The 26,747-nt window shown below is 43.0% G+C and overlaps 1 protein-coding gene across 2 annotated transcripts in view; it reads left to right on the forward strand.

The window, feature by feature from the left end:
• The window catches only part of GLIS3 (GLIS family zinc finger 3), a 773,572-nt gene that overhangs the window by 538,930 nt on the left and 207,895 nt on the right, over positions 1-26,747 (forward strand). For both annotated transcript variants that reach the window (XM_085632942.1, XM_085632943.1), the window contains one exon: positions 23,616-23,777. In XM_085632942.1, the coding sequence (XP_085489068.1) occupies positions 23,616-23,777 (162 nt within the window). The remainder of the gene's footprint in view (positions 1-23,615; positions 23,778-26,747) is intronic.

The raw sequence follows: 26,747 nt of genomic DNA on the forward strand, positions 1-26,747 counted from the left end.
ACTTCAGTTGGCGGCGATCACAGGGATTGTGGCCTGCCATGGCAGCAGAACCTCATGTCTGTGATCACTTTTAAATAAAGTAAAACATTTTTTAAATGCAGCCCATTTCCCTTAATTGAAACAGAGCTGTTTTCTGATTTTGAAAAGATTGTGTAGGTGTTGGTGGTGGCGCTCTGGTCCACTGCCTATGCCCCAACCACCTTATTTTTACATTCATTTAGGAGAAAGGGGTTCCATGAGAATCCTTTCCTTCCCTTTTTGTGATAATTTATTACCTAAATTTGGGAGTCAGAATTTTTTCTAAGTTTTGCAACTGGATTTTGCTCACAAAAAATTGATACATCTCATATTGATTCGGTGTTGATACAGACGCCCACAACACACTCCTTTCAAATAGTGAATCAGGGTGAGGTTCCAGTTCCATTCTGGGAGTAAGTTAGTTTACAGACTTCTAAAATGTGATTAGTACATTAGAAAAACATATTTTGCAGTCGCACAGTCTGAATGGAGTGTCTGCGACCGTCCGTAAAATAAATTCGAAGGTGTGGCCCAACATTTTTTATTTATCGTGTGTTCAGGCCGCTTTAGAGCAGCTTCAGTCCTGGTATCACGGCTAAAACTACAGCAAAGCCAGACAGGACCAAATATGCCAAAAGTGTGTCCTTGGAGAACAAGATGCTGAGGCGCTTTTCCTCAACTGACCCCATTACAAAACATGTGAGACACTTACACACACCCTCTTTATGAATAAGATAGAAGAATAAAAAACACGTCTCATTCTAGAATACCAGCCAAAAAGCGGTAGAGAAGGCCGCAAAAATGTCTCTGCATAGAACCAAAGAGAGGCAAAGTGCGTAAAACAACAGACTTTCAAACAGCCTTGGAACCGAAATAATGACTGGTGAATGGAGTGTAATATTGTATGTATTTGGTATATTTACTTTGGCAACACGGTCTGTGTTGTATTTTTTCATGCCAGAGAGTACCTTGTGTTAGGCTCTACTGTATTGGTTGTTTGTTTTGTATTGTACTGCTGAAGCCGAAAGCCATGGCTACTGCGGCATGGATCACTGTGAAGGCACATGGGCCTGGTGCACTGTTTAGGCACAACCGCGAAGTCTTTCAAAACAGATTTTTATTGATGTTTGAATAAGTGTACAAAGTGAATGTCCTCCATGTATTTGTTGTTAATGTTCGCAACACCCTCTGGGTGTTCTTGTACTTGATAAAATACAAAATAAAAATATCCAACAACAAAAAATAGTAGTGGGACTGATTGGAAGAGAAACAGAATACCATACAGGCTTACGCCTTTTTTCAGGCACTCTTTGATGCTATACAAAAAACACACAAGAGACAGAGGGGTGAGAGGACAGAGGACCCTCTTCAACCTCCTGCTCAATAATTAAATCACAAATAGAAGAGGGATAATAACACTGCGTGAAGGTAGGTGAGTATGTGGGAATGCACAAAACTTATAAAACTGCCCTCACACACAGCAAGCTGTGTCATGCTTCATCATAGGGCTGCTAACACACCTCCACGCCAGCCCAAAGCTGGAGGTGGAGCACTAGGGAGGGGAAGACAATACAACATACAGTGTGAGATCACAGGTGAGAAATGGTGCAGAAAAAGTGATATAAAACTGGTCTCATGGAGTCCTCATTACAGTTTTTAATATTAGGTACCCTGTCCAGATTTAAAACAAAAAATGTGGATGCTGGGTTGGGGAGCTTATAATGGTACGCCAACCCCTCCACTCTGCATAAGTGTCGACATGTTTCAGCCGGCAAAAACAATACCCCGGCTTTCCTCAGATCACTCACCACTGTGATCCCTGGGTGCTCACCGTCCCTTCTTTATTTCCAGAAGAAAAGGGGATGTCACCTTTCGTAGAGCCCCTCATTCTTGGAGAGGAACCGAGTTTATTTAATTTTTAAACCCGAACTGGCGGGGGAGTGAGAACAGCTCCCTATTAGCACTCTTGCTTGCGAGGTTAGCTGTCGCCCAACGTAATCCGTCTCTCCCTCAGCGCCGCGTAGAACTCTTTGATGCTCTACCATCATCCAGCTTACGCAATGTAATTTTGGATCACATAACCTCGGCGACATACAACTGTCATGTGCAACAAAGTAGCTATACTTGAAAATGGCAAGCCTACCAAACAAATGGTCAAGTATCTCATACACCATGCAGATCCCCCATGACTGTTAATTCAGGGATTTCAGATGCCCCATTACCTCCTGTGAAAAACAGAAGTCTTAGAGGATACCGTCTCAAATACCACCCCTGAAACAGTCAACATCAGACATCAAAACCTGAAGAATCGGCCTGGGTGAAATTTTCTTTGAGCTGGAGTAATTTACATAACACATTTTCTGCAAAATTATCAAGAATACACCAGCGAGCCACATCTCATTATTTTGCGGAAATTTTTTAACGTAAGATGTACCGTTTGAGTAATTTTTTTAACACGAGTGGGAGTTCAGGTTGATTTTTTCCCTGAACAAACCGTTTGGGTAATTTTTGAGCCCAAAACTACAAATCTGAACACGAGCAGCAGTGTTTTAAACGTGAGTGCCGGTTCTTTTAACATAGGCGGTCAACAAATATTTCAAGTAGATTTTTGCCTGAGCGTAGCATTCGGTTAATTTATGATAGCAGAACTACAAATCTAATGTGAGCAGCAGTGTTTTGAATGCTAGCAAGCAGAAAACAACTTGAAATAACATTTTCGCAGGGTGTTTGGTAGTTGTTTTTTGTGTGTGCAAGATGCATTTCATGTAATTAGGCATATTTGCACGTAGTTTTGCAGTAATTTTGCGTAATTACTCTACAGCAAATTACGCCAGTTTTGCACATCCCTACTGCAAACGCCAAGTCATTACATTAGGACAGGGGTCTTTCATACTACTCATCACCCACTTTGTCATTGCCTCCTATATATCTGTCCCACAGAACTTGAAGCATAGCATTAAAACCTTGCATTTGTCAGAAAGGAGCAGTTGGTCCTGTGGTGTACTCCAGCGCTCTGTGCTTTCACGTATTTTTCCAACATATTAATGCCACCATTAGCTCAGGCCATAGGCATATATGGCAGCAGTTATCAGCTATATGGGGGTGATCTCCTGTTTGACGCCCACAGATCGAGGAAGAAGGGAAGCAACATGTACCATGGATCGCCTGAACATAAAGCACAACCGCTGATCTTGCTTGAGTGATACTGCCTGGTGCTACTTCCTCCACACGTTCCACATTTGATCAGCCACATTCAAAGGGTACTCTGAAAGTGCCATCACAGCAAATCCATAACATGGAGACTACTTGATGAACAATTGTTGTGCACTCCACATATAAACACAGTGGGCAAAAGTGCACTTTTCCACCTCTCTCAGCTGACAGGAGCCAGTGGTCTACCTCAATGCCCCGAGTCACCTTCAGGACTGATTGCTGCAGTGGAGTCTAAGCCAACGTCCAGCCAAATCTTTCGGCTTACTCTAACTAGTATATACTTATGTGACTTGCTCAGATCGACTAAGTCAGCCTACATCATTCTGGCACTGTAGAACCCACACCGGTTATCAATAAATCAGAACGTGTGTCCATAATACCATCCTCTGTAGATAAAGCTCTGATACCCATGCACCTGAGCACCTGGCCAAGTCAGTGATCCCTCCTCACCCGACAACATGCCTAAGATCGGCTTTCCAAAACAAGCAACCACACCTGATGGGGAGCTACAAATATTCTGAGGGGAGATCTCTGTATTCTCAAGACCCTTTTATATATGGAAGTCACGGTCTCTGCCCTACTTCTAGAGACCTATTTCAGAAAAATGGTAAAGGCTTCCAATTGTTGTTCAGTCAAGAGTTTCGCCGTGTCAAGTTCTAGCCGTCCCAGTTGGCAGCATCTATAGCCCTCCGAATAATATCTAACAAGAGTAAGTAAAGTACACAAAAGTACTTTATTCTTGTATACCTTCCTCGGGGTTGCTGAATGTCTGCCTTGAGAGTCAGTGAGGATAGAAATGTATTTTCCTCCTGGAGTGCATTTTGACTGATTCTACACTTGTGCCTGTGGGTCAGTGCGTGGACCAGACCGACTCTCTCACTGATGGGCTGTTCACAGAGGACCTCGCTCTGCAGACGGTGCCTGTGCGTTACCGAGTTACTATCCTCGCAGAAAGCAGACCCGCCCACAAGCGCCACTGCAGTAGCGGCTCCTGGAGGGAGTGCTGCGGCACGGCGGGGCGGGTGGGGGAGGGGCAGGGTGGTGGGTAGTAAACTCCGGCATACGGCCGAACGGAGGTAAGTACATAAATAAATAAATAAAACTAATTACATTGCGCATGCTGCATCGCCATTTGGCATTGCAGCGTGCACAATGTAATTCGATGTATTTATTTATTTATGTACTTACCTCCGTTCGGCCGTGTGCTGGAGTTTACGACCCCCACCCCGCCCCTCCGTGCCTCACCCCACCGCCCTGCAGCACTCCCTCCATGAGCCGCTACTGCACCACTGGTGAGTTCACTTTCCCCTCACACACTCTGCCCAGCGGGGAGAGAGTGCGTGGAATGCATTAGCTCACTTCCGAGAGAATGTCTCATATACCGTCGTCTGCCGTCAGAGACGGCGCTAATCCCTCCCCGGGAGCTTTCAACGAAATCCACCATAATTGGAAAGCCTGGCCAAGCTGGAGGAAAACAGAGAAAACATTTGCTGAATCTGGAAGGAACATCGCATTTCGAAACATATGTTCTTATAAATTGTGGGCGAGTAAACATTTAATGCAAATACGGTACTGATCTGGGCAAGGGACAAATTATTTTTGTCCTGGCAGCTCAATCTGCACTGGGCGTTTGGATTGTTAAAGGACTGAAGAGAAAAGGTTACTGTGCCGTAAATGCATGTTTCTGAGCACGTTTCTTGTCCACTCGCCTAGACATTTCGATGAAAGGTAGCACATACTGCTCTAACAAAGGTATCTGAATTCTGATGCCATGCGGTCACAACTAAGGTCTCAAGAGAGTAATTCTGACTGGTGGTCTAACAGACTCAAAAAGGCCTTCATCTTCACTCCCCCGAACCCCCAGGTTACAGGATGTCCAGGCAATAAAGAGTCTAGACATAAACATGATATGCTGTTCTGTACTGTGTGTTGATATTTTGCACATTTTCCCCCTTAATTCCCCATCATTTTAAAATTCTTGTATCCTTTTTTGCTGTGCCCCTTTAAGTCCAAATAGCTTGCTGTCAAAAGCACAGCAACATGGACATTTTTCCTGGGGTATGCCTGAAGAGCAGACTTTAAGAGTTGTTCTTTATTTATCTCCTGCATGCCCCCTATTGCATAAACACCAGCTTTAGCACACAAAGGCTTAAATGGTGTTGGAGTATGGTCCACCTGTTGCACTCAATCTGCTGCCATTTGAGGCAGAAGGTTTCCTTAGCATGACACTTTCAATGGAGGCCCTTATATCTGCTCCCTGGCCTATTACACAGGACCAAGTGGCTGAATCCTGTGGAAAGTAAATTAGGCATTCATTGGCAACCATTTCCCTTTACATTCTGATAATTCCTTATTCTTTTTAAATTCTGTTCAGAGTTGCTGAGTGAAAAGTATTTGAAAAATAAATCCTGCCATTTATAAAGATGGGAAACATTGAATTCAGTGGTCAGTTTTGAGCTACCATAAGATATGTTTCCTTTGTCTCAAGTATTTCTATTTTGTTTTCACTTTAAAAATAATAATAATAATACTTTATGTACAAACATTGGAAAGTCACCAACTTGGCACTCGCATTCTTAAGGTGAGACCTATTGGTTTGCCAATGCTTGTTATATGTTTGTTTTGTATTTTGTTTGATGTTATTATCTTATTTGCGACTTTTCCACTTTATTGTACTTGTCACATCACTTCAAAGTAATATTTTTTTTAGTTACATAGTGCTTGTTCTAAATATTAAAACTCTCTTTCATTCAGCAAATTAGTTGGATCCGGAGAAAGGAATTTCATGATATTTCTTCGGGTCTTACTATTACAATTGATTCCCCACAGAGCCACACACTTTGTGTATATTGGGGTGCCTGATAAGGTGAGCAACTGGATGGACTGCAACTGCCTGAAATTGAATGCCACAAAAACTGAGGTCATCATTTTCGGCAATAACCCCTCTCTCTAGACACTGGACTGGTGGCCTCTAGAGTTGGACTCATTGCCTATACCCTCAAATAAAGTAAAAAACCTAGGCTTCTTAGTAGACAGAGAACTGAAGTTCAAGAACCAAGTAAACAAAATCACATCTGCTTCATTCTGCTCTTTAAGGCTTATAAACAAGATCAAAAAATTCCTGCCTCGCGAACTTCTGAAAACAGTAACCATGGCATTGGTTCTCACAAGGATTGACTATTGCAATAGTCTCTACCTTACTCTCGCATCAGGTCTCTTGAAGAGACTTCCGACACTGCAAAATGCTGCTGCTTGTTTCCGTTTTTAAATTCCCAAATACAAAACGGCCAGAAAAGCCATCAGGAAGTTACACTGGTTGCCAATTAGACAACACTGCAAATTCAAGTCCTTCTGTCTGGCATTTAAATCTTTGCACAGACTGGGGCCAGGCCACTTTAAGAAGAAACTCAAATGGTATGTCCCAGCAAGGACGCTCTGCCAGGAACCTGACTGTCCCCCAATTCAGGATGGCCACCTGGGGTGGAAAAAGTTTTTTCAGGACCACTACGATGTTTTGGAACAGTCTGCCATTGACCCTAAAAACTGCCCCCTCCTTACTCACCTTCAGAAAAGCCTTAAAGACCTGGCTCTTCGCACCGGAATAGAAGGCACTTGTGCACCTGCTTGACCCGACGCTGACATTGCTGCTAATCGGATCTCTATAGCGCCAAGACGCCTTCGGGCATGAGTTTGCGCTCTATAAATTACATTTACATGACATTACATTACATATATTTAAGTCCTGAAACATTAAGAACCAATTTCGTCTTTATAGAAAAAATGTGTTTTTCTGGGACGGGTCTTCTGCTGTTGATAATAAACCAATAGCCAGTGTTCATTTGCCCCAAGTGAAAATCTTGAATATCCTGAATCAGGACTTTAAACATAGTGTAATAGTCTCCCAACTCTTGAACAGCTTGCTCCTTTCTTATTTCAATTTGTAAAGATGTTGTTCTTTTCTCCAATAATGCCTCATGAAGAAAATCTTTGGCGGTCATAAATGGTTATGTCTTAGAAGATCTTTGTGAGATTGTTTTTCAATATAGTTATTTTTCTGTCTGTCTACCATTTTAAAACTGAAGTTTTTAGTGCCTAAGACCTTTGATTTACTTTTTGTTTGCACCACTATAGAAATATAATCAGTACAACAGTAAAATCAAATAATCACTGCTGACTACTTTTCTGGTTGTTGGAAGTGTTTCCTTTATCTCATTAAACAGAGAGGATCCTAGATAAGCCAGACAAAATCCTCTATGCCAGAGCCCAGCTGCACTTTCAGTTCAGAGACTAACAGAAGTGGAGTTCTAAAGTATCACTATGCCAAGGGGCTTAAGTGGGATGAAATAAATTGTGGGGTGTCCGAGACGGGGTGTGGCCTAAGAAGCGTAACTGGGAATCCTTTTCAAGGGGTGTGGCCAATGTAAATAAGGACGTTCCTTAAAACTGGGAAACTAAAATTCTGTACCTACCATAGCGCACCACCTGACTAATATTTTGGTTCTACTTTGTGAGCTTTCCGCTATTGCACACAGACTTATTACCTAATTACGGGCGTGCAGCTTAAACGAGCCAGGCCATTTGGCATTGACAGTGCTCATTAGCAGTTTCAGATAGATGAGTAACAGCAATGATTTTGTTGTGAATAATTAGAAAGGAAAACATTTCAATTCTGAAAATATGAGATTGTGAATTAAACATTTGTAAAGTCTGTGGAAGGGGTTGTGTCTTTGCAGTGTCCCAGTCATTCCTGTTCTGACGGGCACACCACTTTCCTCTGCAGTCTCTCAAATTGATAGACACATATTCCCTGTTTCTCTGCATATCCTTTTGAAATCCTCGATCTGCATATCTCACACTTAATCACTTTTCTCCTTCAGCACCCTATTTTCTTTCTCTCCTGCATGTACTTCCTTGCATCTATTTCCCTTCTCCGTACAGTACAGAAAACACACCCAATCATCTCTGAGAACTATGTTTTCATTTACTTTCCCCCAGTCAATATTTCAACAGCTGTGTTTCTTCACACTCTTTCGCATATAAACACAGTTACAATAGCCATACATGACTATTGCTTTGTGCGCTCTGCAGAGAGGCCAAGGATTGGATGAGCTACTGCTCCAAATGCCTTTAAGAGCCATTGATAGGTATTGTGAAAAACTTGCACTACATTCAACTTCAACTCCAGAGTTCTCAACCATGGCCCCATTATAAACACTCACCCATAACTTGAACTCACACATACACCTAGAAGTGACTCACTTCACAGTATACACAATGCAAGAGTAAAATGCTACATGAAAGATCTCACAGAAACCCAGCATCCAGGAAATAGCAATGTTCTTCTGGGATGCAAGGTTTGTAAAACATAATAAATAATATTAATATTAAAACCAACTTCTAAAGCGCACAGCTACCTCTGAGGAGGTCTCCTGGTGCTAGCAACCTAGGTCAAACAAGAGCAGAGTTAGATTGCAGAGTTAAAGAGAAAGTTTTTCAGAGTTTTTCTAAATCTTGCTTCAGAAGGAGCAAGCCTAAGGCTAGTCGGGAGGGTATTCGAGAGACCATCAGTAAGGAAGGTGAAGGATCCTCCTCCTTCGCCTGCTTTGCACACTCGAGGGAGTAGAGGTAGCCTTTAGATGCTGGATCTCAGGACACGGGATTTGGAGTAGGCTATAATTCTTCTTCTTAGATATGTAGACCCTCTAAACTGAAATGCTCAAAGGGCTAAGGTGAGAGCCTTAAATTGGGCTTGCTTCACCGGTGAAGGTGGCGGAGATGAGGTGTTATAGATTGGGAGACAGGAATATCCAGAATCAGTCTGGACCCCTGTCAGAAAAGGGGTTTCTGGTTGGCTGGGGTATGCACCTAAGCCAGGCAGAACCCACCGCTCTAGTCAGGGTAAGGGAGTTACACACCCAGGATAACCCCTGCTTACCCCATTGGTAGCTTGGCAGAGCAGTCAGGCTTATCCCAGAGGCAATGTGTAAACTGTTTGGGCAACACACACACTAGTGACACAATAAATACACCACAGAAGAGACTCCGCACATGTTTATATGAAAAATTTCACTTATATTATATAGAAAACACATAGACCACAATCACATACATTATTTTGCCAACTAGGCAATTGGCATAACATCACAGTTAGTGCACTACAGTAAATACTTATAAGTTGCACATGTCATATGAACACCATCACTGCACATTTAAGGCAACTCCTGAAATAATGCTCATTATCCTGATCATGCAAGGCAAAAGCAACACACATAAACACATAGGGGCGTGAAATGCAGTGGATTAGTTAAAAGGAAGACATGAGTTACCAATGGTGCATAAATCACCAAATGACACCAGACGCATATAGGGTGCAGCAGACCTGCACTCCTATTACATTCTATATGGTCGTTGAAGTTCCCACACAGTGCACAGAAGCCTCTGCGGACCTGTTAGTGGTAATACGGCAATCACAAAGTAGAAGGAGCAAGATCGGGACCTCCGTCGAGGATTGTCACCCCATCCTGCTACCTGGATCCAAAGGTATTGGCCAACATGAGGTAGAGGGCCTAGATCTGCCGATAAAAGTGGGGAGACCTTGCTGAGTCCCCCAAGTGTTGAAGGAACGAGGAACAATGGCCGGAATATGTAGCCATCTCTGCAATGTGAGACCGCCATTGCAACTGCCAGAAAAGGGTGTTGTCCAGGTGCATGTAGAGTGGTCCCCGTGTCCGGGAGAGCCACTCTGTTATCTGCGGCCATGAAGGGTGGCCGCGGCCTTCCTCGCTGGGCCCAGCCCACAGCATGTCAGTGGAGCTCCTCCGCTTTCGGTTTAGCTAATGCCCTGGGGCTGTGCCTCTCTCCTGCTGGGGGAAGTGGGGAACGGAGGGGAAATCTCTAGAGGCGCTCTGCATTTTTTTTTGGGGCCTGAGGTCAGTGCTCACCATGCGCTGCAGTCCTGGGACCCGGGAAGTACACCACACAAGCACCAGAGGGCAGCGGTTGCATGCTGATCCTGTAGTTATATGAAGCGCTACCTACATGCTATGAATAACAAAAAATAAAGCACCCACCATGCACTTTCTTAAAATAAAAAGAGGTAGAACAGTCCAGTCCTTCTCCTGCTCTAGACAGGAGCTGCAACTGAAGGCCAGCCCACCCCATGCACATCAGGGGCAGCGCTCCTCACACATTTCTTCAGCTCTCCTTCCAGGCAGGTTCCGTTTAGATCCAGCAAGGTTCTTTCAGTCTTTTATCTCCCTGAGACTTGCAACAAGAGTCAAGCACACACAAGCCCTTAGAGATTCTTCACAAGCATGATAACACAATAGTGCAAAAAGCGTTAGTCCTTTTCCTCTGCCGCAGATAGAAGCAGCAACTGGAAGCCAACCCAGTCCTCACACAAAAAAGGCAGCGCTCCTCATGCAGCTCTTCAACTCTTCTTCTTGGCAGGGTCCTCTTGTTTCCAGAAGTAATCTAAAGTCTTGGGGTTTAAGGTCTCACTTTCTCATTGTTCTCTTTGCCTCAGAGTCTCTGTGCTCGGTCCAAACCATTTCTGTCCTCCTTGGTCCACAGGGGGCGAAGACAGCATTGTGCAAAGGAAACACAGCCTATTTCGGTGCTAGCCCAACTCCACCCACCACTCTAAATGCAGACCAGGTCTATTTAGCCTACCAATGAGTCGCCCAGGCAAGGCAGGACACACCTCAACCCCCTTTGTCACTGTCCAGAGCGAATGCACATCCCCAGCTCCTGTCATTCCAAAACCAGATGGTGAATACACAAACAGGTAGAGGCACACAGAATGGTTAAGCAAGAAAATGGCACTTTCTAAAAGTGGCATTTCCAAATGCACAATTTAAAAACTACCTTAACTAAAAGATGTGTTATTAAATTCTGAGTTCAGAGAGCCTAAATTCCAAATCTCTAGCTGTTCCCAGTTGAAAGTTACACATGTAAAATGTAGAGTGCAGCTCTAATGATTGCCTATGGGACAGCCAGCCTTTCAACAGTGAAAAACGAAATACACAGTATTTCACTATCAGGTCATATAAAACACACCAGTACATTTCCTACCTTTCGCAAACACTGCATCCTGCCCAAGGAGGTACCTTGGGCCCATCTGAGGGGTGCCTTACATGAAAGGAAAGGCAAGGTTAGGGTCTGGCAAGTTGATGCACTTGTCAGGTTGACATGGCAGTTAAAAACTGTGCGTGCAGACATTGCAGTGGCAGGTCTGAGACACATTTGCAAGGATACTCAGGTGGGTGGCACAACTAGTGCTGCAAGCCCACTAGCAGCAATTGATCTACAGGCCCTGGCACACTCAGTGCACTTTACTAGGGACTTACCAGTAAATCAGATATGCCAATGGTGGATAACTAATCATAATCACAATTTACACAGGCAGCATATGAACTTTAGCACTGATCACTAGTAGTAAAGTGCCCAGGGTCCAATAGCCAACAAAAAAAGGGGTCAGAACAATAGGAGGCAAGAGGCAAAAGGTTTAAGGATAAACCTGCAAAAAAGGCCATGTCTAACAGCCCCGCATTTTATGCAATCTGCAGTCGATGAAGCAAGTAGGCAGGCAAACTAAAGTAAAGACTGTTCTCATAGTCTAGTTTGGATGTCACAAAGGTGTTAATGATGGTCTTTCATGTGTCCTTTGGACAAGGTGAATCATTCTTCTTCAAGTCTTAAGGGTGGTAAAATAGCTAGCTGACACTCTTTTTATTTGGGGAGCAAAGGAAAGGTCTGAGTTAAAAATGACTCCAAGATTCCTTGCAGTAAGTGCTGGGGAAGAGGGGGTACCCAGTTCTGCAGGCCACCAATTACCCGCGTCGGGATAGCGCCTAGTACCAAAAAAAAGGACCTCTGTTTTATCAGAGTCAAGCCTGAGGAAATTGTTGGTCATCCAGTTGCCAACAGACTTTAGGTTCACTCTAAAAGAGACGTGTTTTTCTCCTGAAAGGATAGTAGTGATTGGGTGTTGTCAGCATAAGAACTCACCATAAGACACCAAGTTTCAGCTAGGCTCACTAGCGGCTCCAGATTAATGTAAGAAAGGGTGGGGCTTAGGACAGAGCCCTGTGGTACACCACATTCAAGTGGTTTTGGCACAGAGGAATAAGGAGATACAGAACAGCTTGTGTCCTGTCCTGCAGGAAAGATGTGAACCATAGGATGGCCTTGCCTTGAATCCCTATGTTCCCGAGCCTGACCAGAAGAATTGTGAAATATTTCCGGGCTTAGACTCATTGTTCAGATATTAATCAGTGTTTTTTTCCTTTGAACCCAGGGACATAAAGGGGCTGATGGGGACCGGTTTCAAGGTCAGGTTTTAGTTACTGTCTGGTCTGTGACCCAGAGGAACCCCTCCGACTTAAGACTCTGACTAATATATCTAGACTTCTCACTGTGATGTTTTTAGATTGCAGGAGCTGAACATTAAGAGATTTGTTGTGGTTCTGGTGCGTTCTCATGCAGTTTAGTCGTGCTGTATGAAAGGCAAAAACAGCAGACAGTTACTACATCTCTTGATATGTGACCTAACCACATCAATCATTAAAAAACAGACAGAGCCAGTAATTCATGAGAAGGCCATGGTTTTAAATTCAAGGCAGCAGTACATTGTAGCCACAAATGGAATATTGACTAAGAGTAGTTTGAAAAGACCTCACCGAGGGAAATGTTACATTTTTGCCATACTTCTGCAAGGTCTTTCTGTACCAGCGCATTCATTTCTGCATAGCATTCGCATGCTTTAATAAATATCTCATCATTTAATGAAGGAATACAAGCTCGCGACCCTCTCTGTTGGACCTTCGCTCTCACATCTAGTCCATAGGCGCTTGATGTATGGGTAGCACCCTGGATTCCATTTTTAGAACACAAACAGTAGACGGAAATCATTCTATGTATTTTATTACGTTTATACTTCTCGATCGAAGCTTTGATATCACAGGTGCAAAATCGCGTATTGGTGGCTAAATGTGGTGGTAAATGTTGAATGATAGCCTTTTGCCTCAAATGGTGGCACAGTGTACAGAGGACTTACTTCTTGTTACAATGGGCATTCGACTCACCCACCTGTGGCAAAAATGATGCAATCACAGCGCTTCAAAGGTTGTATGTGATTTACTTCATTTTACACTGAACATTCTAGTTATCCACTGGTTGCCATGAAGGTACCGCACAGTGCCTCAGTTTGCATAGGATTTACATAATGTATCTCTAAGCAGTCCATCCATGCAAAGAATGATTGTATTAAAGGGATTCACAGTTTATACAGAGCTTACTTTATGTTATGCTAAGCATTCCATGCATTCCGTGGTTGCTGTAAATGAATACTAGCGCACAGTGCTTCACAGTTTGCATAGAAGGTACGTCATGTTCACTGAGCCTTCGATCAATCCAATAGTTGCAAAGCATGATAGTATCACAGTGCTTCACAGTTTGCATAGGGCTTACCTCATGTTACACTGAGCATTCCATTCATCTCCAGGTTCCAATCATAGTACCACACAGTACTTCAAAATTTGCATAGCACTAACTACATGTTAAGCTAAGCATTCCATCCATCTACTGGTTGCAAAGTTTGAACCCAGAGTGTTACAGTTTCCATAGGGCTTACGCTAAGCATTCTTACTGGCTGCAAAGAATAGTTGTGACACACAGTGCTTCACGGATGCCTTTCTCTTTTCAAATTTGGATTTAGGGACACTGCTTAGTACACTGCTGTCATCAAGAAGATATCTTTGCCTTTGACATTGAAATTAAGCGTGGACGTCGATTCACCAAAATTCTAGGGTTAGCCAGACATCACACACCTGTTGACCTTAAAGACATCACAGGAAGTGGCGTCATATGACATTTGACCCTGATTCCTCCCAGGAAGTCATGTCACATGACCTTCACACTGATGACTCACTATAGCACTCACTCCCTCACTCAGTCTCACTTATTCTCACTGACTCTCTCATTCACACTGACTCACATTCACTCTTACTGACACTCGCTAATGCTTACTCACACTCACTTTTACTCTCACTCACTAATTCTCACTCACTTTGACTCACTCATTCTCACTCCATTATGCTCACTCACTGACTTATTTTCAATCCAACCCAACCCTTTTCACTCACACTCCCATACACTTCCTCACACTAATTTTTACTCATTCATTTTCTCACTTGCAGTCACTCCGTCTCTAACTGACTAATTCTCACTCAATCTGTCTCACTCATACTCACTTACTGGCAATCAATCTCACTGACTCTCAATCACTACCTGTCACTGAATCTCACAGTTTTAGTCACACACACATGCTTACACATATAAACAGACAAGCATTATCACACATACACAACCTATCTCTCACATACTCTCACCCACAAGCATGCACAGAACATACAATTAAAATCATGTTTTACTTACCTATGCTGCCATTAAAGGTACATTCCAGCTCTCCTTGGGCTCCATTTTTTATTACACTACCAGCGAATAATAAACTGTAACTCACTATTAATATATATTTTTTTAAATAGGAAGAAAACAACAGTTTGTAGAGCTCCGATGCCCCCTGGGATCTTTGTACTGATTTTGCCACCTCTTGCAGGCCATGCGTCACAAAGGCAGTATCGGAGCGGTAAGGGAACTTTGCGTAGCCTTGTAAATATGAGCAGACACACTGCGCCTCCAGAGCATCACAAAAGTGACACTCCGCTGGTGTAAATGTGCAGCTAGGGCATATTTACAATATTTTGGCATAGGGCTTGCCTACGTCAAAAGGAAAGGACAGGAATGCACTGCATCTACAAGATATTGTGCATTCCCGTCCTTTCTGCCAGCACCAGTGCACAAACTGCAGCCGAGCACCAACTCAGGCACCCTTGCACCATGGTGTAAGGATGTCTGTGTTGTTGGCATGATTGTTTTCAACCTTCGTACACAAAACAATCAAAGGAGAATTTTTCCTCATTCTATGAGTGCTACAGAATGCAGCACACATGGAAAGAGGAAAAAACAAGACGAGAAGAGATGTAAACATTTCTCCTCAGTACGCCTGCTTTGGGAAGAGATTCGTTTTGGCGCTGCCCCAGATTTACGCTATGTTGGGAATCTGGGGCAGTGTAAAAAAACATGGGTGTTGAGTGGGAACACCCACAGAAACACCCAAGGAACACCCCTTATATTATCTTACTCCATATTTACAATTCTATGAAAAGCCACGCAGGGTGGCTTTGCATGGCCTTGTAAATACCGTCTGGCACACTCTGCCTCCAGAGCATCACAAATGTGACGTTCCGGCGGCATAAAAGTGCTGCGTGAGCATTGTAAATATGCCCCTAAGTTTGTTGTAGGCTTCCGCAGTTTGATCGACACTTGTCTATGAAAGTCTCTGGTAACCTTCTTGATTGACATTCCACTTTCATTGATTCCACAATTAAATGCAATGAACAGAAAATATTTGTTTTCCTTCTGAGGCATGTTTTCTTCTTGCTCCCTCCCCTAATTGACTTTTCCCTGATTTGCCAGTAATTTCATTTCTCCTTGAGTTTTGTAGCTGTTTTAATCATGGAATGCTGACCTTTATAAATACCAGCTAACAAGAGTAAATCGTCGACAACCTCTGTTATATTGCAGATCCGTGCATTAACAGCCGAGGGCCAGGCTGCCATTAAAAGACTAAAGTAGACACCCCCCCCCAAAAAAAAAAAAACATTGTACAGAAGAATGTTCTCTGATGATCCAGTGAATATTTCATCGGAGAGCATTAATGCTGTAGCACATCTCCCTCTTGGAAAAAAAACCCGGAAAGAATGGATAGATGAAAGCTAAACCAGCCAAAACAAGCAACACTGAAAACAACACAGTGCTCTAAGTACTACTCCAAAAACTGAAAAGACTGTGCCCCTTTAAGGGCAGGTGGTCTGTAATGCTGCATACTTGGGTCCTGTGGGTCAAATTTTAAGCAAACAATTCCATAAATGCCCTTATCTGTTCATCATTATCAGCACCACTATTCACTACTTTTCACCACAATTCTAATAATTACCTTCAAGGCAACAGTAAGGCACGTTTCATCCTGCAACTCACACACCAGAGTCAATGATGATTATTTGTAATACTGGTATTATTGTTATTATTAAAACTTATCGTAATAACAACATCAAATAATAGTAGTAGTAGTAGTAGTAATAATTATGATAACAATAATACAAATTATTATTATTAATAATAATAATAATAATAATAATAATAATAATAATAATAATAATAATAATAATAATAAGAAGAAGAAGAAGAAGAAGAAGAAGAAGAAGAAGAAGAAAAATAAAAAAATGCCGATCACTTTGAAGACAAAATCAAAATTATTTACCAAAATTTTCTTTGCGGAGTTGATCAGTTCTGATAGGAGTCTAATTCCAACTTTCTTTCTTCCAACTGTGTATCTAGTTTAAGCAAGTTTATTTTACTTCTGCTGGAATCTATTCAGAAGATGATTGCATCAGCTAAATCTGTATCTCCTTTAGATATTTGTCCTCCTAGGATCCCGGCTGCCCTGTCCAATCAGCTTGTCCCAACTATATGCTCCTTTTTTTATTTATCCATCACAACACTGGGAAAATTGCCTCGGCTTGGAAAGCAGCTCAGGTCATACAAATCCAAAATTAGCCCACTATGGCATCCATCAATCTTTCCAACTATCGACCATTTTCTCTGCTTCCTCAATTAGGCAAGGTGGTGGATGGACAAATAAATAAACAACTCATGGACTACCTAGAGATCAAAACGTTTCTGGACCCGTCTCACTCTGGGTTCAAACCTATGCGCAGTACTGAGACCGCTTTAGTAGCGGTCACTGACCACATCAGATGCTCACTTGATGATAATATTCCATCATTCCTTGAGCTGTTGGATATGTCTGCAGCATTTGATACTGTATCACGTTCTAGACTGCTTCAAAGGCTGCAGGAGATTGGAATCCATGGCACAACATTAAAATGGTTTGGCGATTTGTTAGCTAACGGAACTCAGACTATTACTCTGGGTTCCTATAAATCACATACCATGAGGCTGAACAAGAGGGTGCCTCAGGGCTCTTGTCTTAGCCTCACATTGGTCAACATTTATGTTGCCACCCTGGCCAAGACTGTCAAAGCTTTTGGTTTTGAACCTATATCTTATGCTGATGATACGCAGGTACTAATTTCCTTTGATAACTACCTGGATGAAGCAAAAGAACGCTTCTCAGCCGGAATGAAAGTTATTGCCGCCTAGATGATGAATAATTGTCTCCAGCTGAATGCTGGTAAAACCAAGATTGTTCTGTTTGGCAAGGCCCAACATCTTTGGGCCCACGACTGGTGGCCCTCTGAACTTGGCCCAGCTCCAATACCTAAACTAGTAATCAAGAACTTGGACGTCAGTCTGGACCAATCCCTCACAATGAAAGAACAGGTCCTGACTACAACAGGCACTTGTTTTTATATGATGCATGTACTTTGGAGAACGTTTCCCCTCCTCCCACTTTCGGTGATGAAACTCTGGTCCAAGCATTGGTTATCAGTTGCTTGGACTACTGCAATGCCTTACTGGCCTCCACAAATGAGACTTTTTTCAATCTAAGCTGCAAGTTATCCAGAACACTGCAGCACGTCTCATTATGCGACCGCCCATCCAGACCTGCTTCTCTTCCTCTTCTACGCTCACTTCACTGGTTGCCAGTCCTCAAAATAATTATTTTTAAAATTGGCTGTTTGTCACATAATTCTTTGATCTGGAAAGTTCCAAGCTACCTATCTTCGAAGCTTAAGTGTTCCCAACCACTCAGACCTTTAAGGTCTAGTGACAAAGCTCACTGTTCCATAGATTAAAAGGTCCCGTTCAGGGGGAAGGTGTTTTTCTTACCTAGCCCCTCTATACTGGAATAAGTAACCGCTTTACATTTGAAAGTGTATTGATCATTCTAAATTTAGAAAACTCCTTAAGACTTAGCTGTTGTCAACCTAGTAGATTTTTTTACTTACCTGTGATTTGTGCTGCGCTGAGATACCCCCTCCCGGGGTGATTCGTGCACGATATAAATTAAAATAGCATAACCTAACAAGCAGCATTATAATCACAGTCACACTCCTAATAACGCTTATATTTATAATCTTAATAATCACAGCCATAGTCCTAATATTTACTCTTTTTATTGTTTACATTAACTGCATTTTTCTTGATACTTGATTGATAGATTTTCTTATGAACCAAGTTGGCAATACCCATTTCATCCATTTCTGAGAGATGAAATGTTGAGTAGCCCCTCCCTTGAGGGACCACCTCACTGCATGTCATTACGGACACAGTTTTCATTCTTGGGTCCTAGTGTGGAAACCGAAAGCCTTTTGAGTGTTGCAGCCTTGGCTTGATTCCATTAAACTAATTAGACTAACAGACCTGAATGCAATGGCATGTATGGGAAAGGTTCAGGACTGGAAGCAGTGTCCGTAGTGACATGGAGTGATGAAAGCGGTGTCCGTAGTGACATGGAGTGAGTTGGATAGACTGTAGGGTAGCCAATTCCCATTTGTTTGTTTGCAAAACACATTCCGATGCTTCGTCTCCACATTTCGTAGACTCCATCGGCAACGCTAACAAAGTTTATCCTAAGGGATCCTCTTCGTTCCTTTAGCACATAACATCTATTAGACCGTTTACATACAACCAAGTGTATGACATTGAGGGAGTGCCTTAACTCTCTGGATTTCATTCCAGCTAGTGGCAAGCAATTCATTTGTGGAAGATTAGAAGTAGGAAGAACATATATAATTTAAAGACTGAACTCCCTCTAGATCTCTTGTAGCAAGATCTCTCCTTTTACTGATCTCTAGAAATGAAGCTGAATCTTGTACCCCCTCTCCTGAAAGGGACAAACATGTTCTTATCAGGCAACTTGCCCTTTCAGAGTAAAGGGAGTACTGCTTACAAACTTTGAGATGTGTATTTGAGAATGTGCACGAATACTGAGCTATTAAAAAAAGCCAAAATAACTAGCTCAACAGTTACCTAAGGCACCTATAAAGTGCCAATAAATGTACCACATAAAGTATTTCAAAGGGATAAACAATGAATAAATACAATTTAAATGTAATGCTGTGTGACCAAAAAGAAAAACAGCTTGATTTCTTCACATATGGCTTCTGCAGTTCTCTCTTTCCGCAGCCGCTTGCGGCCTGCCAAGCTTCTGTAGAGGATCACAGGTGATGTCACATAGGGAGCTGAGGCTGTCCGCTAGGGAGGGAGCCTGAACGAGATGGTCCTGTCCTCCTTGCCTCACTCCACAGTTCCTGCAGTTATGGCAGTTCTTCTATGGCCTCTCTTACCCCAGACCCTTCATACTCTGCAGCTTGCTCAGCCGTTATGGCAAATACAGGCTCTGATATTTGGGGGGCCGTATTACTGTTGAATTGTGTCCAGTAGTGGAAGTCGGTGGCTACGAGAGGCCAGACTTCCATACCGTTTCCCCATCTTCCTTCGCTGAAAGTGGCAGAGCTTAGTAATTTTACTCTATTGTTGTATTTATTGGTTTTCTTTGCTTTATGCTGTGGCTCTAAAGAGCAGCTGTCCCCAGACAATTATGTGATCATCACTAGAGAGGGGCTTTGAGTCAGCCCACATGTTGGGAGTCAGGAGTACATGTTTCGATTGGGCAGCAACGGTGGGATTCCACAAAAAAAGCACTTGCCTCCACCAGCTGTGAACCTTTTATTTATCCAGCTGGCCAAGCTTGAACTTTCAGGGCCACACACATGAAATTGTAATGCTGTAATTGTGTCTTAAATTGCTAGACGCTTTGTGGGGTTTTTCTCTGGCAGCAGCAGGGATGGGAGAAGGAGAGTCATTAACTTAGATGGATTTTTATGTCTGGCATGACAGTGCACCTATCACCTGACTTTTTAAACTACACCAATATTATTCTACAGTTCTCTGCATCTACACAAATACATATCCATTCCCATACTATTTACTTGTAATGCTTTACAGTGTTATACACCATTCCTTTAAAGTCAGACCTATGTGGCATAGCCAATGCTTGTGTTTTTGTATTTTGGTTAAAACGAGCCACATTACAAACGCACCTGAAATAAAATTCCCATCCACCCATTTTAAAGAATCACAAGATATAAAAAAAAGTCACTTGTTCGATTCGTAACATATAGAATTCATGGTTACCACATAGCCAGGGCTGGACTGGCCGTAGCGGGCATCAGGGGTTTCCCAGGAAGGCTGGAAGGGTGGCGGTTGGTTTTACAGTGGTGAGGGCTGGTTTCGTCACTGGGGGCCAGTTTTGCAGCGGTGGTGCGATATCGACTCCCTGTAACAAAAGCAGCAGTGCTTCACACTTGCACACCCCATGGTGGGATTGTCTGACAAAATTGCCAGGGCTGCTTTAGATTTCCCAGCTCCGGCCCTGCACATAGCAGGCAAGGCATGGCCACCCTCCTGGGCCTTCTTTGGTCCCCTATAGTGCATCTGCACGCAGGACCATGAACAGAGCTCCATCTATCTGCAACAGTGGGATTGTCTGACAAAATTGCCAGGGCTGCTTTAGATTTCCCAGCTCCGGCCCTGCACATAGCAGGCATGGCATGGCCACCCTCCTGGGCCTTCTTTGGTCCCCTGTAGTGCATCTGCACGCAGGACCATGCACAGAGCTCCATCTATCTGCAACAACAACCCTTGCCTTAAGTTGTCCGCTATCCCTACCCTCCTCCTGAGTTGACAGATGTCACAGGTACCTGGTCGGGAAAGTATTTGGCGTTATTAGCGCTTATTTCTGCAACAGGCCTGGGTGCTCGTGCTGATTAGTTTAATAGGGGATTATTCAATTTTTGGCTACCCATATGGAATACATCATGTTTTGATGGTGGCTAATGAGCCTTTCATTTGCATGGCAGTGCTGCATCTCACACAAAGGCCTCTAATGAGGAGGCAACGGATTGTGCCAGGGGTCACCATCTTGCCAGCTCAACCACTGCTCTCTGCAATCAGGCGCGTGTTGAGGCGGTGATTACGCCTCGGCTATTGTTTATCCCTCCATTTTTTTAGATAAAAAGATGGCGTAGGGTAGGAGTGGAATAAACTGATTTTTTTGGCTACTTTACTATTTAAGCGTTCTGGAGGCAATGGAAACGACGACCCTTCCAGGGGTATGAAGAACCGTGAATGTTGCCCTTACATTCGTTCTTTTAAATACACTGTTGATTTACCCGATAGTACATCCAGTTTGTAAAATCCGACCGAGAGTCTGCTAAAAATATTCGATAAAGCGGCCAGTGTGATTGTTCAGCAGCCTGGCCCTGCTCTGCACTGTGGTAATGTGGGCACTCACTACCTTCTTTCTACGTTTGTCGCAAATGCCACGGAGCCCAGTTGAGAAATGCATCTTCTGCGCGAAATGACATGATGGCAGATAAAGTGCCATCATGGCAGATAAAGTGCCCATTCTCACCTCACAGAAAAGATTTCCGAGAAATGTTTCACGTTAGAAAGCGGGATTCGTGCGCTTTTGCTATTGCAATTATTGGGAGACAGGGCAAACTGTGAGGCGAGATTCATTCTCATTTAAATAATTAATAAAGAGACATTTGCTGCAGTTTCCCTTTTTGCTGTGAGTGTTTTTTTAACCAGGATTTCAATGTCTAAGGCCCTTCGTATGGGTTCCAGGCAGCACCCTCATTTTTCTGAGCTCTGTATTCTGACTCGAGAAATGTTTGTGTCAAGCTGCAGGAAGAGTTGTCTTGTGGAGCTCTGGGCTCGCAGTGTGTGTGCTGACTGCTTGTTTAAATAAATGCGGTTGGAAACGGTCCTTCGTAAAGTGCTTGTTTACCCCATAAATGGTGGGCTCACCCATGATATTTATCTGCACTTTGCCCGATAGTTGAGAACGGTGGTGCAGGGCGGAGAGCCGCAGTGCAAAGCTCTGGTGATCCCCTTGGTGCTGTTTTTGGGGACGGGCACAAAAGAGAAAAGATGGTTTGGACACAGGTTTATTATGGCAGGATCTGATTTTCGAGTGTTTCTGACGTGTGCTTTGTTTTCCCAAATATGCCATTGCAAAATGTTATTTTAACAATAAAAGAGTGCTGTGTCCAGAGAGATGATTTTAGTAGCATGAGTGTCCATTTTTATAAAATATTGTGACTTTGTAGAGGAAATTGCCATATTTTTCTGGCACTTCCACATGCAGACACACTTGTTCACACACACACATCCATTCACACAGGCATACATCCGCACACATGCACAGAGACACGCTCACATGCAGACACACACATATGCATTCACACACAGACATCCGCAGTCACAGCTTTGACTCCTCCCTGTTTCTTATACATGCTCATGTAACTTGGTTACACCTGTAAATGCAGCATAGTACCCTGCAGAATAATGATTTACCAGTATGAAAGTGGTCACTCAGAGACATGAACAAAGATGCAGTACACATTACCCACTACATGGAATATTTCTTGGTAGTTCAACACATTTACTTTCTTTCAAAATATCTCCACCAACAAGAGTCCTGTGTAAACATCGTTTGTAGTTGCAATTTGGTAGATTTGCAAAAACACAACCCCAGCGATCACCAAAGGGCTTTTTACAATATACAAAAGCCCTTTTAAGCGCCCAGAGATCACTGCCTTCTCCCCTCAATCTCTTCCCACACAAGAAATACCTGTGACGCTCATTGAAACAGGCTGGTTTTGTGAACGCAAAAGCAGAGACGGAGATCTTCTGTCCCTTGCAGGCTTCCATCCCTCCATTGGCAGGCAATCACCGGGGTAGCACATTGTGTCCTGCTAAACAGTATTCATTAGACAGATCATTTTGCGACCTCCTGTGAATCTACAATTTGCAGTATGACCTATTAGTACATAAGCTGTGTCGCAAATTGAACACTAGTTCACAAACTAGGTGGTGTGCAAACCGCACACCCTGGGTTGTAGACAGGTATTAGTATATCAAGCCCTCCATTTCTGGAAAAGATAAATCTGAAGCCATGAAGCTTTCTGCTACAAATTGTTTTTAACTAGTACTTCTCTTTAGTAGCAGAGGTTCTTCAAAACTGGGACACAGTTGAAATACAACTCACGTAGCATCTATGCATGTATAACAGTGGCACATATAAAGCATTAACAGAAAGGCGTATTTGAAAGTTATTTTTTATATCAAAGGGTTTATTAAAATGGCAATTTACATATTGCAATATTGAACAAGCGTGTCTGTCAATCTAGTCTATGATTGTAGACTTGATGCTTGAAAGCAAAAATTGAGATATGACAAGTTTAATTTTCTACACTGGTAGAAACCTGACATCTGTACTTTTTTCACAGTTTGAAGGCTGCAAGAAAGCCTTTTCCAGGCTTGAAAACCTCAAGATACATTTGAGAAGCCACACGGGAGAAAAACCATACCTCTGTCAGCAACCAGGCTGTCAAAAGGCTTTCAGCAACTCCAGCGACCGGGCGAAGCATCAGCGGACACACCAAGACACTGTACGTATCTGCAGGGGGCATGCACTGGAGCCATTAATTGTCACAAATTCATACCTATCTGAGGTGGCTAGGAAGCTTACATGCTTGTCTGTGTATTGACACATGCATTATGTATCTAGTCACTTCCTTAAAAGGAAAACGTGAGTATATTGCAACCAGTGCCAAGTGTATTTGAGGATATAAGGCCCGAAGGACAAAGCTGTCTGCACACAAGTTGAATTTATTCATGGGAACAGCATAATTTCTGTTTGCAAATTTACCAAACTTGAGTTTGAACAATTCATTTTATTTTCTCACACTTGATATTATCCATTTTGACATAATTTCAAATCAGAGTCAATATTCTCACAAGCTGATTTATATCATTTTCAGTTGGAAAGGTGAAAAACAGCATAAGGTGGTACACACACACAAACTCACAAATGTGTGTGTATTCACAAAACATTTGCAGGCCATTTCTCAGCCTGAACACAGTTGCAGATCTGCTGCTATCAAGGGCTGGAGTACATTCGTTTTTTTTATGATGGGGGAAAAAGTGAATCCCCACCAAAATGGGCGAGGATATGAGGGAAGGCATTTCTCCATGGTAAACACATTTTTGTCCTGTACAGAAATAATAAATTCTCAAAATCCAATTGTACTTGTGTGGCACTTTGAAGCACCCTGGAAACATTTACATAAGTGTAAATGGCTGCACAAGACAGCAACATGAAATTCACAATCATAGATCATCCTGCTCTCCCGAAATGATCAACAAAAATTCCTCCCAATATTCCTGCAAAAACCAAAAAACAGTTATCACCACTTTAATACTATCTAAATTACACAACTGCAAACATATTAGCAGACTTCAGACAGTACAAAATGCCATGGCCGGAATGGTGCTAGATGTTTGTGTGACAAATCTTCCAGTGGTACACTCCTAGCAGACCCCTGTGCTCCTTGGGCGCCAGAACTCTCACCACCCCAGATTCAGGAAGTCTGACGGTGGTGGAAGAGGTTTTGCCACCGGTACAACTAAACTTTGGAACAGTCTTCCTCCTCATATCAGAGCCATCCCCTCCTTGCTGTCCTTCAGGAAATAACTCAAAACATGGCTTTTTAATAATTAGGGCATTCAGTTCTTGCTCCGGTACAGTTAGTGCCAAGACACCCCAGGGTATAGGTGCGCTTTACAAATTTTAATAGCATAACAAAAGTTTCTAGAATACTTTTTGTTAAACTGAAACTGTTCTAGCTTCCATGAAGGAACCCTGGTGCTCTCTGTGAATTCCACAGGGAAAGGGCACTCCCATCGCTCAGCAATGAAGCAAGATCTTTTTTCACTATGCAATCAATCTGGCACCAAATCACAAGCATCACCAGCAGTGTGCTTACTCAGTAACAGCAGACTCGATCAATGTGATGTAAAAGCGTAAGTCGCAAGTATAAGAATTACTGGTGTAGGCTTACTTCAGAAGGGATCAATAAATGTAGCATGCAATGCCAAAAACCAAGTAAGATGATCACAGAGCATGGCGTTACTCGTATGCAGGGGAGCCTGTCAGCCTGGTATGAACATCCCAAGCATCAAAGAAGAGACTGACTGGTAAGGGACTGACTCAAGTACAGGAAGTCATTCCATAGGACATGGCAATTGAAGATATAGGTTGTAGAATCAACAGTGACAGGATTACTGAAATAAAGGAGAATCAATCAGTCCAGATTGTAATGCCAAGATTCAAGTAAGAGAATAACTAAGGAGGGCTTTCTCCAAAACAGACGGTGTCAATCAGTCTCACATGACATGCCAAAAGACGGTATGAGCTTTTTTTGCAGACTGATAGCACCTAATAAAACAGCGCTGCAGTTGGAGGTTACAAAATGCCCATAAGCAGGGTGGGGACCAGAGCGGGGGCATGAAGGGCCAGCCCCCCAAAAAAGCCCAGCAGTCACTTGGGGCAAACACAGGTGTCCAGAGATTGTCATTGTTTGCCCCACAGTGAAATGTCTGCAAATCCCAAAAGTCACGTAAAAAAATCACTGAAGGTGGGAATACTCAGGCACATGGGCATACATCAATCTGGCAGGAAGTCCCAAGGCCAAGGAGGAGAGATATTCATCCAAGTGAACTTGTCACAGAGCCTTCTCTGGCGCTGCCCCAAAGATGTGGAACTCTCTACCACCGGAACTACGCAGAATCTCCTGAACAACGGTGTTCAAACTGGAAGTCAAAAGATTCCTGATGAATAAATTCCTTCAGTAAGTGGGCTAGGCTCTCCTGCCCGATGACATTGTTCCTACTTCCATGGTACCATCATTTACTACTACACTTCTTTACGACATACTATGCCCCTCCTTCGCTACACTTGTACAATTCTTTAATATAACTTCCATGTGGCATTTGTCGTGTAATCTATGATCATTCGTGTTTTTATCCCTACCTGTTGTTGTTTTTTGCATTATTGTCCTAACTTTCCTTCCTAATGTAAAGTGTTCTGATATCATTTGGGATCTTGTTCGCGCTATATAAAACTTTATAAATAAATAAATAAGTGTCAATCAGCAAATGGTATGGTAACAAAATAAGAGCACCGCCCCTGCACCACATGCCTGCGACACCTTTATGTGGGGAAGATCGGAGAAAGGGATATTGTTGGACTACAGAAGGGTTCCCTGCCTCTCATCCTTAAGGTGTCTCACTGTAGACTGCAATTTCTGGCTGAAAATTCTGCTTTGTATGCTTGGGTAGATAGCTCATTCACTCTGCCCCAGATATCTACACCCAGATAAAATAAAAAAATTAGAAACAAATCTGGGGTTTAGCTCAATCAGTGACATACTTCTGAGAAATTCTGCATGCTAAAGTAACCTGGTGTCCCGCTAGTTCCAATTAATATATGACACATGCAGCCGCGGTCGGTAGTAGGAGTAACTGCAGGGCGGTGACGTGGGGAGGGGGTGGGGCAGGGTGGGGGGTAGTAAACTATG

The sequence above is a fragment of the Triturus cristatus genome, chromosome 2_1, assembly GCF_964204655.1.
Source record: "Triturus cristatus chromosome 2_1, aTriCri1.1, whole genome shotgun sequence".
Taxonomy (NCBI): Eukaryota; Metazoa; Chordata; class Amphibia; order Caudata; family Salamandridae; genus Triturus; species Triturus cristatus.